This window comes from Acipenser ruthenus, chromosome 16 (genome assembly GCF_902713425.1).
Source record: "Acipenser ruthenus chromosome 16, fAciRut3.2 maternal haplotype, whole genome shotgun sequence".
In the NCBI taxonomy this organism is placed as follows: Eukaryota; Metazoa; Chordata; class Actinopteri; order Acipenseriformes; family Acipenseridae; genus Acipenser; species Acipenser ruthenus.
The window spans coordinates 32,474,784-32,489,985 of NC_081204.1; the positions used below are offsets into that span (position 1 = coordinate 32,474,784).

The 15,202-nt window shown below is 40.1% G+C and overlaps 1 protein-coding gene across 2 annotated transcripts in view; it reads right to left on the reverse strand.

Annotated features, from left to right (window-relative positions):
• The window catches only part of LOC117412171 (teneurin-1-like), a 159,877-nt gene that overhangs the window by 54,547 nt on the left and 90,128 nt on the right, over nucleotides 1–15,202 (reverse strand). For both annotated transcript variants that reach the window (XM_058989491.1, XM_058989490.1), the window contains exons 5-8: nucleotides 12,181–12,419; nucleotides 6,438–6,599; nucleotides 3,148–3,356; nucleotides 1,914–2,124 (exon numbers count right to left, since the gene is read on the reverse strand). In XM_058989491.1, the coding sequence (XP_058845474.1) occupies nucleotides 1,914–2,124; nucleotides 3,148–3,356; nucleotides 6,438–6,599; nucleotides 12,181–12,419 (821 nt within the window). The remainder of the gene's footprint in view (nucleotides 1–1,913; nucleotides 2,125–3,147; nucleotides 3,357–6,437; nucleotides 6,600–12,180; nucleotides 12,420–15,202) is intronic.

Sequence of the window (15,202 nt, forward strand, 5' to 3'; positions counted from 1 at the left end):
TAATTTATTTTGATTGTGATGTTTTCTTTTCTTTCTTTTTTATCGCTTGCCAACAGAAAACAAACAGCAGTTTACTTTGATCATCAGTCCAGTGTTTCTCTACTGAGTTCTCCCTGGCAGGAAAGCCCCATTACAGGAAGCTTGTAATACTACAGTAGTGTACTGAAATGGCCTCCACTTTAAAAAAAAATAAGGAATGGCTTAAATAGGATTTGTCTACAGCTCAGGATACCCTTTGTGTTGCTTGGGCAGCATATATGCTAACTATAGAAGTAACATATAACCAGTGGTGTAGTGCTAAACCTGAAGGTGCTAAAACGCCACTAAAATATAGATTTTCTGAAACAAGAATCATTATACAGATTCACATCTTATACTGGACTTCTAGAAACACATATCATAGGTAATGCATTCATCTGATTTCTACAAGTATTTGCACAAAGTATCTTTCTCTATCTTGTCAGAGTGCTTTACTTTACATGTCTGTGTGTCAGTGGCAGAATGATAATGTCTGAGACGCCTATAGAAAATAGTACTGGAACTGCATTCCAGCACACTCCATCCTGACCACACCCCTGTATATAACTGTGTAATTGCATTGTAATGACTGTATAACTACCAATGTTTTCAGTTTGTACATGATAACCAATATATGTTTAATTACATGGAACTGACCAATACCACGATGTTACTTTGTAATTTAAATCAGGCAAAACGATTTTATTCACAAAGCTATTTCCATGCAATTATTTGAGCAGGCTCCATCTGTAGTTGCATAGTTATTGCAATGTAATTACACGAAAACGTTTAACAAGATAACTGTGCTCAACACAATGCAGATGCATTAAAATCTTAATATTAAATCTTAATACGTATGTGTCTTCTGTGCTGCATTTCAGCTTGTTATCAATGTATGTGCTTTCTTGTCCTCCCTATCAATCACGTTGGAGAAGAAAAGGCGAACGATAAAAGATAAAAACGTGCAAGCTTTCAGACGCTTCTGTCTCTGTGACCTTTTCGCATGCAGAGCTTATCTGTGAAACCCTTGAGAATCCTGCAGCACAGATACATTTGTTTATGAGAGGGCCCCCGCTACACGTACACTGGACCGAAATTGAGCTAGAACTTTATCGGAAGCAGCTGGGCAATGCTTCAATGAATCTCACACCTTTCTCAACGACATCTGCTTGCAGATGAATAGCCTAAGGTCAGTCAATTAAGGGTGAGGCGCTTTCCTTTTAGCACTTTCACTCAGAGACTACTTTTCACCTTTGTTTTGAAACCCTGGTGCTGCACTCTAATTAGACATCATGCACAGTAGAACAGATATTGGGAATAAGAAACTTCCCTTAGCTGGCTGCAAGCCCTGGTGCACCTGGGAGGAGGAATTGTGCTATTTTAGACAAAAAAGAAAACACTATTTGCAAAAAAAACCAAACAAACAAACCAGACAAACAAAAACGTCTCATGTGCCAGCACATTTCCAACCTGCCGTAACTTTATAAAATAAGTATAAATCCTACTATACTGGAAAATGTCAGTAATTAACTTTTTTTAATAATATCTCAAAGTATACAATAATGGCTGACCTTGAAAAAGAACTAAAGACTTTTTTCATTAACCCCCAAAAATGTAATTTGCAGGCAAAGATTTCCAGTGATAGACACATTCTCTGATAAAGAGCAACTTCATTGCAGTGCCACTATCTGTACATGTGTCTAATGGGCCTTTCTTTATTGTACAGCTATTTAGAAATGCATTCCAAGCATTGTGACCCTGCAGTCGAGTTAAAAAGTAAACACAATTTGTTTTCTAAGATCGCTGTGAGCAAACAGAGGAGGTAGTAAATGACCCGTTTATTGATTCTGCATTCCTACGACCTCATTTAAATTGTTTGGCCCGCTGTTCGTTACCTATGGCGGTAGTGAGAACGAAAACTTGCTCCATCTTCTTGCCGTCATTGTAGAACGCGAGGTGCCACGTTCCCAAGTCCATGTACTCTATAAAGCCAGTCTCCTGCAAGGATGTAAGGATCAGATTCCGAGGGGAAAAATAGGAATCTTCGGAACCTTTGGTCTCTTGTTTAATCAGCTGTTTGCCATCCAACAGCTTTACGAAATCAAACTGAAAGAAAAAATATGAATGAATAAATAAATACACCAATAATAATCGAAGTAAACAATCTTACATTATTATTAGCAGGGCAAAGTGTTAACGTGTTCATAAATCTCTATTTGTAAAAGAGGTAGAAATATACTGCCTTATAAGGAGTAAAATCAAGGGGAAGGGGTGTAGCCTGGAGTTAGGTAAGTGTAGTAACATCAAAACTTTAACAAATAGCAAAATGTTAACAACAACTGATAGAAAAAAAGAATGAACGCAGAGTATCACAGACCTCATTGGATCATATTCTTTTGATCCATTTAGTGATCAGAGAAGTCAATCATTCACCACCAACTGAAAACACTGGAGGGATTAATACAGAGCTAAAGTGTGGTGGTATTTAGATCTGAGGCTTCAAGGTCATTAAAATAAACCCCGAGGCCTCCTTGTTCATGCTCAAATGCCAGCCTCCTGGCAATATCCTCAAATGAATCAGTTAATTACAATTACAGTCTCACCGTGTGCAGATGTAACAAGATGAATAAAAAAACAAACTGCCTTGCATCATAAATCAGTGGGAAATGCAGGGCAGTGACTCTCGTGCTAGCCTGGGGGACCTGAAGGAACTGTATCAGCGGTGATGCAGTATTACTATTTCTGGTCAAGAGGAACAGATGTCTGTCTGCAACCAAGCACCCCAGGAGCTGCTCCAATGCACATTCACCAATGTCAAAGACCAGGCTGACACACACACACGCACACGCGATCTCGGTGTAGAAATCAGAGGGAATTAGAATAAAATTAGTAGGAAGGGTTGGTTCTGCCAGGCAATATGGACCCCCCCGCCCTCGCCCCCGCCCCCGCCCCCGCCCCCGATAGATTTTAGGCACTACCATTAACCTGAAGCAAATGAGCTTTAAATACCAGACCCAGTTATTTTCATTCTATGAAAGTTGCATGTTCTATCTCATCAGCTGATGAGTTGGGGTTAGGGTTGGGGTTGGGGTTGGGGTTGGGATTAGGGATAGGGGTTCTTGCAAATACCTGAGTGTGTGTAGGAGGGATGTTTCTCCTGCCATAGATCCCTAGCAAAGAATCCCTGGCCAGGGAGATGTTGAATTTCAGGTACATCGGGTGGTGGATGGTTACATGAAAGCGCCAGAAGAGACCAGGAGGGATGGTCTGCATCACCTGTGTTCCGATATCCACTTCCCCTCTGTCTATCGCCCTGCCTCTCTGAAACACTGTCTTTCCTGAGCAAGAACAGAATGACCAGTTCAAGTGTTAGCACTGCAGTCAATACACAAAGCACACCCCTTCTACTCATTCCCATCCAGTTTATCAATCAAAACCTTTATTTATCCAGATGAGTCAATGGAGCACAAAACCACATAAAACAGCATAAAACACAGCTGCAGCTGGGCTAGGGTAGGCTATTTCATTTTTATAAAAAATATAGTAATTTCCCCACCCCCTGACTGATAATTCCACACGTTGCTCAAACATCAATGTATCTGGTAAAAATATAAAATGGGTATGTTAACAGAGCTTAGGCTCAAGGTGTAAGGAATGGAGATACAGCTGTTTCGCCTCTCTCTCCTCAAACCTTACCATGATAGGTGCAGATAACAAGTTTAATGATTTTCCAAAGAACTTGCCCAAGGAAGACTATAAATAGCAGGTCACTATAATTAAGAGAATTCAATTAAAAGGTTTTTGAGCAATTCCTAATAAGATTTTAGACATTAGCCCCTTTTTAAATTGTTCAATTAAAGTCAGATAAGGTTGTGTGCAGATAGCCTAAGGCCCATCTTACATTTTTAACCTTTTTTTTTTTTCAGAGACACAAAAGCAGTCCTGCTGAGAAACAATCAATGATTAGTGGTCAAGGTCAGACGATGTTCTCTATAGTTTATACCTGCAGAAAGAAGTCTACTTCATCAGCTCAACACAGTAGTACTAAAACAAGATTTAGTTATAAAACTGGACAAATGTTGACAAGTTTGTCTTTATTTGTCAGTAACACAGAAGACTTCCTGACCTTCATTATGCAGTATTCATTTAAATGTATTATCTTCTGGATGATGTGCATCATTATACTGCAAAGTCTTTTTGCTCATTTTTGTCACGCACTAAAATTCGTTTTGACAAAACAGGTCATCAAAGTTGTTAATTACAGATAATTCTCCACTCTCATTACTCGGACAATTATAAAAGCTTATTGAGCTTGTCCATCCATTTGTTAGTGTTATGTAAACGGCATTACATTTCAAAAAGACTATCGGTCCTCTTTTTTGTCCTGGAGGAATGTATTTTACTGTACACTTTGAAGTCTGCAGCGGGGAATAAACATGTCACAGTGAGCTCTTTGACATAGTGTTCACCTCCAAGGCTGACACCGCTGATCACAGCGATAGACCCGGCCCTGACAGAGTAAGGATCCCACTAGCCTCCCTGAAAGCACCTAAAACTAGAGACGTGACTGTGACAATCAGGAGTCGAGATGAGCCCTGCACAGCACCTGCAGAAACGGAGATGAAGGTCGCAGATACGTACAGCCAGATGTCTCGGGATATACAACCCCAGCACCAGAAAGGGCAACCTGCTCTTTCTTATCTATAGCAGCGACTGTCTCCAAAACTTCAGTGCGCACCCGTGAAACTAGTCTTGCCACCATCTCCAAAATCTGCCTCAATCATATGTTGGTCAAGCTTTTAGCTACTGTGCCCCAAGGCACTATGGAACAATATTCTCAGAGATACAGGTAACTCAGTTTGGAATTTCAAATCGCATCACCGGCTTGCTCTGTCAATGCTGTAACAGCATATTGAGAGGCTCTCTATAGAGACGGTTGTATTAGTGTTAATCTTCATAAAGTACCCAGTTTTTAGTGGGACAGGATGTCAGTGATATAAAAAAGGTGTAACACTTTATATTAAGCGTCTCACATGTGTCTAATTTAATATCACATAACTGCACATGTGGTTACATGATAATTACATTGTAAATACACTGTCACATATATAAATACATTAGCAACTGCCTAAAGTGTGTTTTGTAATTAAAAATACATTGGCATTGTACAGAACTAAATGTGAAATCACTGTGTTATTACAGTGTAAGCAAGCATATTAAAGAGACACCATGTAAAGCTTTAGCTTAACTGTACACGCCCACGTACTCCCTTTGGTTATTAGAGGAAGATTTTCCTGAGCCGTCAATTCTCAGTACTGCTAGGCTAGGATGTGTCTTGCTCTCTGCTCACTGCAACTTTTAAGTCAATGGTGTGTCACTAGTAGAATGCCACAAGCTCACTGTCACAGAGACAACATTTCAAAACGGGAAGCTACTGGCAGGCAGCGAGACCTTGACCAGCATCCTGTGTTTTGCCATTTTGGTATTACACTTTGCTTTTAGAGTTAATCAACCTGCGGTGTGCTTTTCTGCAAAGTGATTAAAATGCTGTCTCTTCATCTGCTTTAATTAACTGCCTACAGTGCTGATCATCATTAATTCGCATTCCCAGCCAACATCAAATAAAACGATCTGGCCGCATCATATTCCCAGCCTTGTGGGCAGTGTTTTAAACTGCGTTAACCCCCAGATTACCTGATTTTATTTGGTAAATCAGAGGGACGGATGCATCAGACATCTGTAATTCTATTCTTTAACAGGGCATCTTGAAAGTTTGACACTCAGCCATTTAAAGTTTGAAGCACTGGGACTCATAATGGCAACCAACAAGGATGTCAAGTTCTTGGATATGGATAAAGGAGAACACAGGGGATTTTAATTAGTTTTAAGTTTTTGGTTCATCGTTAGGATAAGCAGTGTCATGTGGGTTCTGCTGATTATGTTTTGTCTTATATATTCTAAATATTTTAAAAGTATGCTACTGTTGGTGTATTTAACCCTGCAGCAGCTCCTGGCTGGTGGAAAACTTCCATTTGATGTCACATCTGTTTTTTTATTTAAGTCACACAAACACAGCTCTCCTTGGGCATTAAATAAAACATGCACATAATCACGTCTATCATAAGTGACACCTTTCACTTCGGTGATGGATGTGTTTGACAATATGTATTGACACGTTTTTAGGCACGTTTTTATTCCTAAAACATACCTAAGCAGTCTATCTAACACAGGGCGAGATCTGAGCTGATCAGTGGCTAGTTGCATAAAACACCTGAAGAACAGCACTTAAGGATACATGTAAGGTATGTGCATTGTGTTATTCCAGCTCCGAGCCCTGCTGGTCTTTGTTCCACCTGCCTCCTCCTTTGGTCTGCGTGGAGCAGGAGGCAGAGCGTGAGAACACAGGGTTATAACCTTACCTCCTCTTTCACTCCGGTCAGGCTTGTCTGGACCTGGTCCACCAATGGGAGAGAACGTGGTTTCCATGGTTTCAGCTCCCTTGCCCTCTTTGCTCACTCCGTTCTCGTACAGAGGTGTTTCTACTGGCTGCAGCTGCCATGTTAGGCCAAACAAGTGCACTGCTGTAAAACAAACAGGTAGTCATATTCCTAGAGCTTCACAGAGACAACAGTACAGTCAACTGATAGGCGCGTACACACCACCCCCCACCTGCTCGGGAGGCAGGTTATTGCAAGAACTGAAGCCTATGAAGTTTTTTACATCAAAGTGCCTTTAATCCTTCTTCAAGTTATACACCCTATAAAAAGTAGACAAGGCATATTTTTCACATTATTCCTGCTTAAAAACACAGGACCCCCCCCCCCCCCCCCCCGCCAATCATTTCATGTACAGTACAGCGCTTAATTAAACTCATGGTTGCTCGAACCAATTTTCATTACAGAAACATACTTCAGCAGTAAATTAATTACAGCACAAAATGCACAACAATATCATAATTAGGCATCTCTGAATTATTATTCTTTTTTTTTACTTTAATGTGAACACTCTTCATCACCCTCAGCATGGCCTCACTAATAGGGGTCAGGTTTTGGTCACAAATTAAATCAGATGCTGGCGGATAAAAACTTCTGTAATCAGTGTTCTGTTTTGCATGATTGTTTGTACTTGCAAAACAAAACAAAAAGTCATACTAAAACGATTTGCTATCATGCAGTAAATATATATATATATATATATATATATATATATATATATATATATATATATATATATTTTAGATAACTCAAGCACCGTGTAGCCAAAGCAAGACTATATCGGATGTTGCTTTTATTGTTACAAGAAGTGAATGCATATCTGCTGAATGGGATAGGTTTGCTCCTAACACATCTTTTCACTCTAGATTTTTTCTCCCTCATTCTTTAAGTAGGCAGAAATATAAATCACACTTTCACACTTGGAAAGTGGATTTTGCTTTAACTGGATTACATTTTTTTTTGTTTTAGCACCGCGGTAAGTGGCTGTGAAATATATCTTTTTGGTGTTATATTATTTTGCTGCGCTTCTAAAAATACTTCTCAACACATGTATGAAAGCCTGATGAAGGCTTTGAAATAAACAGGCTTCTTCCCAGCTGTTTACAACAGATCTTTATGACAACAAAACTATATTAGACTTTCAAATAAACTGCTGTCAGCTATTTACAGGGAGATTGAATATTTTTCCAATGACATGCTTACATGCACACTGAGGTTACATTACATTGCTGTATATTTCCCTGCAGTCAAAGACAATGGCAGCACAGGCATTTCTGACTGCACTATTCGAAGCCGGTACTGAAGACAGGGACTGGTTGTTTCAGATACTACAGCTTTGACAGAGCCTTGACAAACAAAGAGCAATGATATCCCCCCTCACTTGCAGTGAAGTATTCACCGGGGGGGGGGGGATGGACCGACTGCGTTTGCAGTGACTGAGTCAATAGACAGAACATTACTTTTTTATGTGTTGGGTCGATGCCACCGTTGAGCAAAGCAGCAGTACTATAGAACTGAACCTGGGTCGTTAGTTTACACTGCAGTGCACCAGAGTGCTGGAGAGTCACCTTCACATGGCAACACAGTGAGACTGCTGGAAGACAGTGTTACTCTCCTTCACCCACACTGCTTTGTGCGAGAAAGCAAGAGAACGACAAGTCCGAAATTAAAAAAAAATACCTAACCCAGTTGTGTGCAAAACTATACAGCCAAAAGGGGATGCAGTCACCAGGTTTTTTCTGAGTAAAGTACAATAAATACTATTTATATGTTAGCAAGGTAATCATCACTTTGTTTTTTGTTGCTATTTCGACGGTGCAAGTCGGTTGGCTCATCCAATAAGACGAAGGTCACAAGGAGATATTTCACACAAATATGCTTGTGGTAACCTATAGTAATGACATGTGCTTACGTTGATGGATTTGATTGACTGCTGTCTATGTAATTGACGGCTACAGGCAAATGCACAGTGCTTAGAGGAATAATTCACAGCTGCACTCCTCTTAATAAGAATTTGTTCAAAGTGCAAAGTGGACCAATCAATACGATCACAACGAAGCATGCAAGTCCTACTACCTTCAAGGCAAGTGGCCTTGAATCTGTAATACATATACTGCCTGGAATAGTACCGTTCTGACTCGGACCTTTGACATTACCCAGGCCTACTGATTGTTGCACTTTTCCGTCTGTTAAACCAAAAGCATGGTTGACAGAACTCCTTTGCTTTGCCCTAATGAACTGTAAAAAATCATGACCTTTCATTTTCTCCTAAGACTATTGCTCCCTTTTTAGTTTGTACCTTATAGATTAGACCTTCTAGAGAGGCAATGGACTTCATTAGACATCTCGTTACACAGCTCAATACAATTTATGTATTAAATATTTTTTAAATGTGCCTTACAGCTATTATTTATAGTGTTCAGAGCTAGCAAATAGGTACGTAACCAGTTATTGGTTTCTTGGTTTGTGGGAAAAACAACTGACAAATCCGATGACAAAAAGAGTCTCACACTGTTGTTTTGATGTTCACTCAGTCTACCGTGCCGCAAATCTGATTACAAGATCCCTGCTGTTTCACATTTCAGCCTCTGTATCCATTGCGACACGTGCACTACCTTCATTATGAGAGGGGCTGACGAAGAAATTAGGAGCACAATATTATTCTACAGCACTTTGCATGACACGTTTCAGTTCTATAATTACTTAATGGCCTGTTACAAGGAAATTGCTTCTTAGTCCCTGGAGGTTAAATTGTAAACCAAAATGCAAATTATGCAAATTTACAACGCCTGAAAACTCGTACAGCCAATATTTAATATATAAATGTACACAAAAAGGTGTAAATGATTAAAAAATCCTTTATTTCAGGACATTTAAGAGCATAAGAAGGAGATATCAGGACTTTATTTGGGTGGCCGGTTGACACACACAATATTGACTTGCTGTGGAGCAAATTACAGTAGAGTGGCATTAAAGATTTGTAAATAAGACCCTGTACAACAAAACCGCAGCTATTCAATAGATGCTAAATATAAACCACTTTGAACTTTCTGATGTCTTGCAGTTCTAGCAGAACATACTGTACCTGCAGTAGTTTTTTTACTTCTCTTAAAACCCCACAATGAAAATGTAATCCCAGTCCCATTGCATTATGTATTCTTGGCCTCAGTGTGACAGGTAAAGAGATTTCCACTGTGCCAACTTATTTCCTCCCATCTTTACACAAGGTTGATTCAATACAGAATCAACAGAATAAAACTAAAAAATGATCGGTTCAACGTGTCGCTGGGGGAAAGCAGGGAGCATGCAGCCAATAGCATTTCAGAGAGCAAGGCTGGCTCTGTGTCTAACGACTGGTATCTAGAATGAGTCCTAGCTGAAAGATTGGCATTCTGGGTAATAGATTTTTCCACTGCGTGATTTATTTGGCATTTCCATGAATAATATGTGCTTTTATCTTAGCTGACATTACATCTATTATAATATGTTTTGGAAAGATCATACTGTAATGGAGGCAGCTTGAAAAAGATTAACATTTAAAGGCTAATTTGATATGTTCAATGCTGCATTTCAACAAGGAGAAGATTTCCTTGTTTCGACACAGAATATTTATGACAGCGTGGTCTCTGGAAACCGAACACTTTCCATTCCTCATTTATAATGTTTAAATTCTCCAATGGCAATACTATTAATAATATGCTAGAAACAGAAGACTGCACTGCAAGAAATGAAAGCCCTGGTACTGGGTCAGCAGTTCCACAGCACATAATAACAGTCAATACCAGAACAGAACATGAGCCTTCTGCCTTCAACAAACTCGTTAAATAGGAGCTAGTAAATACTGGAGCCCTGCACATGAGGAGGGGGCTTCTGTGATTGTTTATTGTAAATATGAGTGTTGTGATTGTATAAAAAAGAACATGATTGGTTTTAACGGGGAACCTGACGCTCTGTGTGTAGCAGCCTGTCTCCTGTGTTTAGCTGCAGGAACGAGCATCATGTGTGTATTACCCAGCTCGTAATCAGCAGGTGGGCGTGGTGCAGCAGAGCGCCAGGAATAAAACGTTCCCGATTACACAGATCAAGGCTGCTGTAATGCCATGGGGATAAGAGCGCTGCTGCTGCTGTCGAAGGGTTCAGGAAACTAAGCGACCACCTCGAACGGTCATCGGGTGTATACTCCGAGGTCGGGAGGTGGTAGAGGCTTTGTCCCGGGAGAAGGACGCTGCAATGAACCAACGATCTTGTGTATATCCAACATTGGAGTTGGGTGAACTGCCCGAGGGACAGGGAGTTTCGGGATAGTAGATCCCACCCAGTATCTCAGACAGGTGTGGAAGAAGGACCTCTATTTGTTAGCAGAGTAGCGCGAGTCATCTTCACAGCACCTTTTGTTTGATAGTTTTTGAACAGTGTTTATTTTGTCTTTTGTATGCCAGCCGTATGTCCCACATGAGCTACCATTGCTGGTAGCGTCACGTGGGGTTCTTGTATGTTCATCTGTACTCTATGTAAATAAACCTGCACGCCTGTGGGCCATGTCAAACCCAGCCTTCCAGTCTCGGTCTCCTAGCAATCACGCACCCACGTTCATTGATGTGGGAGCGAGCGCCCTGTTACAAGGACATACGTTGTTCGTAGCATGTTTGAACAGTGCTGCTCATGTCTCTATGAAAGCCACCAAATGAACCCACAATAATAGCTTCACAGCACCAATCATAAACAATAGAAAGCAAATGCACACAGAAGGGTACACCCCAGTACGATATATGAATGCACACTTAGCCAAAAGGTTGCAGTCAAATAAGTTCTGCATCTAAATGGTCTTGTTTTGGTTTCTGTATTGAACTGTATGACATATTCATAAACATTTCCTTAAAGTTTTGTGAACAAAGCCCTATAATTCAAAAAGCATCACTGAAATGTTAGATTTCGAAATGTCACATTTTTCCATTTTTGTCAGTTTTTCATAAAGTATATGGGAAACTACAAAGCAGTATGTAATTCAACAAGTTAACGTAACATTAGTCATCAGATTTCATTCGTCCTTATGAAGCTGTATTACTTGTAGTTGTAGAGCATGGTAAAGGTCTGGCATTTGGAGCTGGAAATGTGACGTTTTCCAAAGAAAGCACATTCTTGGCACCAATTAACTTCACATGACACTCTGGGTGCCTGACTTAATCTTAGCTAACTCTCTAATTACCTAGTCATGGAATGCTGGTGTGCTTTCGTTTTCAGGATTACAATTAATCTTTAAACACATGTTGAGTTGAAAACACAAGAAAACCAGGCTTATGGAGCAGTTCACAGCAATGAATTCATCATGAATGTATATTGAACACTAAACCTAACATTAATTTGTCATGGACATACACATATTTTAAAGGGAGTAATACATCATGCTTTTTTTTTTTTTAACTTTACATGCATTTGATATAAATGCAATACAAAATGTGTTTGTTCATAAGTAAATTCATTGGAATTAATAAAACTGAAATATCTTCATAGCTTCATTAAAATGGAAATCTAAAGATAGGAATTCTGAGAGCTAGATTAAGACAGCGAGAGAGAGAGAGAGAGAGAGAGAGAGAGAGAGAGAGAGAGAGAGAGAGAGAGAGAGAGAGAGAGAGGTGGGGGGCTGATAACAGAGACACAGCAAGCTTACCAATAACATAGGCTAGCAGGAGAGCCAGTGTTACGGTGATGGCAGTGGCACTCAGTGCAGTACACTTCCAGTTACAGCACTTGTACGGTTTGTTGAAAGTAAAGCTGGGTCTTGAGAAGGTACTTCGAGGGAGGGGTCTGGGAGGTGGAGAGTAAACAGTGTTGGAGGTGAGAGGATAGCTCTGTCCGGCAGCACTGAAGACAGCAGAGGAACCAGAGCCGTGTTTAAACAGGAAATGCCTACAGAGAACAGAAGGGTGAAGAAGATTCAAGGAAGAGTCAAAGAGACAGACAGACAGACAGACAGACAGACAGACAGACAGACAGACTGACTTACAGGCATTTTGTAAATGCAAACACCTGCAGTTGTACTGGTTTGTGTTTCAACAACTCTGGGAAACACTGTATCAGTTAATAGCACAGTAATTACTTAGTAACAATGTAAGTGAAAAACATTAAGTTAATAACAAATAGCAATAACAACTGAATGCATATTATGTAAAACATATTTATTCCAGAGTTATCCAAACCAAAAACACCAAACCTAAAACAAATTCGTCAGAACAAAATACCCTCTTAAACTACTGAGGTAGAAGCACTTCATACACTTTACAAACCCCTCCTTGTGCCTTGCAGTCAAGCTGGCACGGGTACGGAAAGTAAGAGAAAGCTCTTATTTGGGTAAATAAACAGGGACAATAAATATGCTTGATGGTTCCAGGTCAGAGAGGCAAAGCACTCGTGCCACAGCATGGGGCGAATGGTGTAAAATGGATTGTAATGCGTGGAAGTGCAATGGATTCTCTGCACTGTGCACCTGCCCTTGAAAACAACCTTCACAGGCTGCCCAGCTCTACGTCTCCGCTGCTTAATGAGTGCTAAGACACATTTAAAAGACACAGTATTTCATCATTAATAAGCTTCAGCCACCATTAGCCAAAATACCCCCTATTTAGGCTGATATATTGGGTTCAATTAAACTAAGAGCATTTACAGGCGTACTGTATAAAAGGTCAAACATGGTACAATTAAAGACCTCTCTGAAGATCTTCAGGCTAGGAACACAATTTGTCCTCTCCTTTAGAAAGAAAGTACATCAGAAATACAGTGAGGCTAACCTTACAGCCTTCATCTTCATTTCCGCGAGCTGGACACTTAGTAATGTACATTTACTCAGGTCAGCGAATGGGCAGATTTCCATTGAGTGCTTTTTCAGTTTGTTTGTTTTGCTCTTGCGGTTGTTCTATGTGTTTACGTGCAGAACCCTTCTCAAAAGACATTTGCCATGTGTCTGTGTTGCAACATCAGGGAGAAAAGCAAGAAAAATAAATGCGCCCAAAATGTTCAAATGTTTTCAGTTTGATTTAAAATGATGTCCCAAAACACACAGCCTGTTTGATATAATAATTCATATCTCTTTGTATGAAAAACACACAGAGTAACAACAGTTTCTTTAAAGGTTTTAAATGTACTGTTCATCTGTCATCAGTACACATGCACACACACACACACATATATAAATGTCACGTAAGATCTCTGTTTGTATGAATACAGATCCCCTGCCTTGCAACGTTTGCACTCCTTTTTAACTGCATTACGTATTCAAAATGCAATTCATATCAGAGCTTCTTTTATTCTCCAGCAAAGGGGTGCCGCAGGCTCAGCATTGTCATCACTGCTTAAACTCTGATAACATGAACCGGCTGTCATTTCTTAATTGTGATAACCTTGATGGCATACAGTATTTAAAGTCAATCAATTCGCAGCATATCGAACTCTTCAATGATACTCCAGAATGCAAGTCTAAAGGGAGTCCAGTGCTTTCCTGTGTAGCGGCTGAACAGCAGTATCTCCATACACACTTGAAGGATCAAAGAATCAAAGAACGCATCTCTTAGACAAGCTGTTCTCAACTCCAGCTCCTTGTGGCCGTAAAACAGACCACAGTTTCTTTAACCAGGGGTCTAATTACCTTTTTTTAAATGAACGTCAATTGTATTTTAACTTGGGTTAATAAGCAAATCTCAGAGGCTATGAGTACCGTCTTTTATGGGTAGTGAGCAAAAATATAGAAATTGCAGATTTAAAGTCCTAGTTAAAAGAAAAACCTGGAAACAGTGTCTCCGAGCATTGTAACCAGAGCTCATCGAACAGAGAAATTAGCCATTGATGGCTACGCTAGATTTATGAATCTACTTTTAATGAGAAGGGCAAGATGCAAATTGATCAGGGCCATTATTACTGAAAGGATTCAGTAATACCCAATCGATTTCTAATCCCATGCAATTTGAACATGAAAAAAACAGATGATTGTGGCTTCACAAATTCATGCAATTGCATTGTTAGTGGATGACTGCCAGTTCTAATCAAGGCCTGCTTGTATACTGTCGTTGTTATTAATTCTGCTGACATTTTAAATGCTGCCGTTCCTCATATTTGTACAAGCAGCTGTGCTCAGTACGGGACAGAAACAGCGTCCTGTATCAATGATATGGAGTTCTTTGGTTTATAACAGATTATTTAAAAGCATTCAGACGATGGGTCTACGACATAAAACAAACAAAAAAAAAACAACCAAATGAAACAACAAGAACCTTGGCACACTTTTAAAAGAGAGTGGTATAAAACGTCGTTCTGCATGTGTGATTAAAAAAAAAAAAAAAGAAATCACATTTTCAAATCAGCAGAATCAAAACCAAAACCCCGAACAGGAGACAGGCATCTGTTCAGGGATATAGCAAGTCTGACTGTGTAAAACTGTCAGCCAGTGGCCCAGCCCCAGTCGCACAGCACCCCTTCATCTGTTCAAATACCTGTTAGACGTCTGTGTGTATATATCTAAGAGCATGGGAGCACTTTGTATGCTAAATCTCAATGAGCCTGTGTTTCAGGTGCAGTCAGTCACTGCAGCCAGTGCAGGGAATACTGGTCTCCAAGGTGATCTTCAAAGCAAGCGCAGGCGGATTAACTCCCCCTCTAGATTTGACAGGGCAGCCAGTGTACGCTTGCTTCAGTAGAAAGGC